The sequence below is a fragment of the Barbus barbus genome, assembly GCF_936440315.1.
Source record: "Barbus barbus genome assembly, chromosome: 46".
NCBI classification, from domain to species: domain Eukaryota; kingdom Metazoa; phylum Chordata; class Actinopteri; order Cypriniformes; family Cyprinidae; genus Barbus; species Barbus barbus.
Window position 1 is genome coordinate 21382117 of NC_136724.1, and position 3060 is coordinate 21385176.

At 35.8% G+C, this 3060-nt stretch overlaps 1 protein-coding gene across 1 annotated transcript in view; it reads left to right on the plus strand.

Annotated features, from left to right (window-relative positions):
• Positions 1-3060, plus strand: part of obscnb (obscurin, cytoskeletal calmodulin and titin-interacting RhoGEF b) — a 53366-nt gene that overhangs the window by 47783 nt on the left and 2523 nt on the right. Inside the window, exons 76-81 of the mRNA XM_079409867.1 lie at positions 1004-1117; positions 1199-1366; positions 1453-1555; positions 1770-1899; positions 1989-2091; positions 2471-2513. Of these exons, the coding sequence (XP_079265993.1) occupies positions 1004-1117; positions 1199-1366; positions 1453-1555; positions 1770-1899; positions 1989-2091; positions 2471-2513 (661 nt within the window). The remainder of the gene's footprint in view (positions 1-1003; positions 1118-1198; positions 1367-1452; positions 1556-1769; positions 1900-1988; positions 2092-2470; positions 2514-3060) is intronic.

Sequence of the window (3060 nt, forward strand, 5' to 3'; positions counted from 1 at the left end):
AAAGTTAAGCTAAAAACGAACAACACCACTGAGCTTCCAATAACTCTAATCAAAAAATCTGTATGTTGGAAAGTTTGAGTTAGAACAGTTTGCAATAGCATGATAATAAACACAATGAAGCTGTAAAAGTGGACTAGTGTGTAGATGAATTTACCTGTCTGGTGTGATTAATGTCCTCAACTCCTTCTGTTGTCCACAACTGCCTTTTTAAAGATCAGTAAAAGCTTTACAAAAAAATCACTTTTTTAATTACTGATGTATTTTATGTCATAGAATAAATTGTGAAAATATCTTGAGCTTATCTCAGACATTTAACTAAAAAACATTTAAAAATGCTGCTCTTTATGGGTTTTGGCCTACAAAAATACATCATTCCTGCAGAAAGTGGCCAAAAGAGAAAACGCACTCCACCTAAAGGTTTAGTTCACCCAAAAAATATTCATTAAAAAAGTCTTTCATTAATCACTCATCCTCATGTCGTTCCAAACCTGTAAGACCTTTGTTCATCTTCAGAACACAAAAACAGTGTGCGCATGCTGAACGTAAACGCTGATTACATTGATTACGTTCTGGGGTACTCTCCAAAATAGTGGAAGACGGTAACTCGGGGAGAAGAATTGTTGAATAAGTTATGTTATTATTGTATTGCGGACAAAAAGTATTCTTGTAACTTTGTAAGTTATGTTTGAACCCCTGATGTCACATGGACTATTTTACAGACGTCCTTGCTACGTTTCTGTGCGTTGATCGTGGTAATATTCTTGCTGTCTATGGAGGGTCAGAGCTCTCAGATTCCATCCAAAATATCTTATTTGTGTTCCGAAGATCAAAGAAGGTCTTATGGGTTTGGAATGACATGAGGGTGAGTAATTAATGACAGAATTTTCATTTTTGGAAGAGCTATCCCTTTAAGACATATCAGTTCTCCTAAACATGTCGTTCTTAAATAATACAATAAAAATAAACCCTATTCCTAAAATGTAGCATTTTACTTTTATTCCAGGCCCTCCAAATTTTGATGCAGTGTTGACAGACTGCACAGCAGAGCTCGGACAGACAGTAAAGCTCGCCTGCAAGGTCACTGGTGCCCCCAAACCACAGGTCACCTGGTACAAAGGTAAGGAACTAAATCTTAGGTGTTTCCCTTCTTTATGTCTTCTTAGAAGTAAAGTAATTCATCCATCTGTTTCACAAACAGACGGGCGTGCCGTGGAAGCGGATCCTCATCACATCATCATTGAGGACCCAGACGGCTCTTGCACACTCATTTTGGACAACATGACGGCAGATGACTCAGGACAATACATGTGCTTCGCCACCAGCTCTGCGGGCAACGCCAGCACACTAGGCAAAATCACTGTGCAGGGTGAGTGAGCAACCTTATGTTTCCAACTTAGTAAAGCTGGTTTCACTCCATTTAATTCCTGCTCATTTTTATTTAACCTCTTGCAGTACCTCCACGTTTTGTGAATAAGATCCGGAATGCCACACTTTATCCAGGAGAAGATGCTCAGTTCACCTGCACCATCCAGAGCGCACCGAGTCCCAAGATAAGGTAGTCGTTCCATTTACACTATCATTTATGTTATTTCCATGTTTAAATAATGAGTCAAAATGGCCCAGAAGATCTGGGTGATTCATATTATAATATTCAAATCAATGCATTCCATAAATAACTTCTAACAACCCAACAGTTTTTCCCTTGTGTTATCTAATTTGCTAACGAAATGAATTGAGTGCATGTTAAACTATGCCATTTCCCTGGACAGATGGTTTAAGGATGGTAAACTACTGACAGACCTGGAGAAGTTTCAAACATACAGTGAAGCACGCAGTGGAGTGTTGGTTCTAGTTATCAAGAACCCTGGAGAACGAGACCTTGGACACTATGAGTGTGAGGTATGGAGATTGTTACTTTAGTCCTTTCAGTTCTTACTTTACTCCAACCCTAAGGAAATAAACTTTATCATCATATTATTCATTTGCAGCTGTCGAACCGTCTGGGAAGTGCCAGGTGTGCGGCACAGCTGATCACTCCTGCTGTGGCAATGGCGAGAGAACGTAGAGCAGATCAGGCCATCAGTATAGAAGGTAAAAGAGATGTCTGTCAATACATATATGCCACCCAGCTAAAAATCATTCCCAGCCATCTGTTATGACATTACTTACTCAAAACTAAAAATGTATTAAATTAAAAAAAAAAAAAGGTACACATCCTGTTACAATATTTATTGGTTTTAAAAAAGGGTCTACAAAACCATACTATGCAAGATCATTTAGAAATGATCAGGTCCAGAAAATAAGAAAAGTATATTTTGTAAAGTGCATTCACTTATATTTAAAATTTAGGAATATGTTTTTCATAATTGAGCATCATGTTTGTACCTCTGTGACAAGCAATGAATTCACTGAAATTTGATAACTGAAAATAAATTTGTTTTTAAAAGATTTTTATTGTTTTTTCAAATAGTAACAGAACAAGAGACGAAAATACCGAAGAAAACCATAATTATGTAAGTCTCATATACACACACACACCTAAGCATTGAATACACTACTATTCAAAACTTAATAATTTTATTCAGTAAGGACGCATTACATTGATCAAAAGTGACAGCAAGGCACTTAAATTGTTACACAATATTTTTAATTAAATGCTGTTCTTTTGAACTTTCTATTCATCACAGAATCCTGAAAAATATTAGTTTCCAGAAAAATAACAACTAAGAACGACTAATTTCAAGCTTTATAATAAATAGGAAATGTTTCTTAAACAGCAAATCAAGATATTAGAATGATTTCTGAAGGATCATGTGACACTGAAGACTGGAGTAATGATGCTGAAAATTCGGCTTTCTATTACAGGAATTCATAAAATATTAAAATACATTAACATCGAAAATTATTTTAATCATAATATTTCACAATATTACTGTTTTTACTGTATTTTTGATCAAATAAATTCAGCCTTGGTGAGCATAAGAGACTTCTTTCAAAAACACTATAAGAACTTACCAACCTGAAGCTGATGTGCTTTTAACGTGTTTTTTCCTCTTCAAG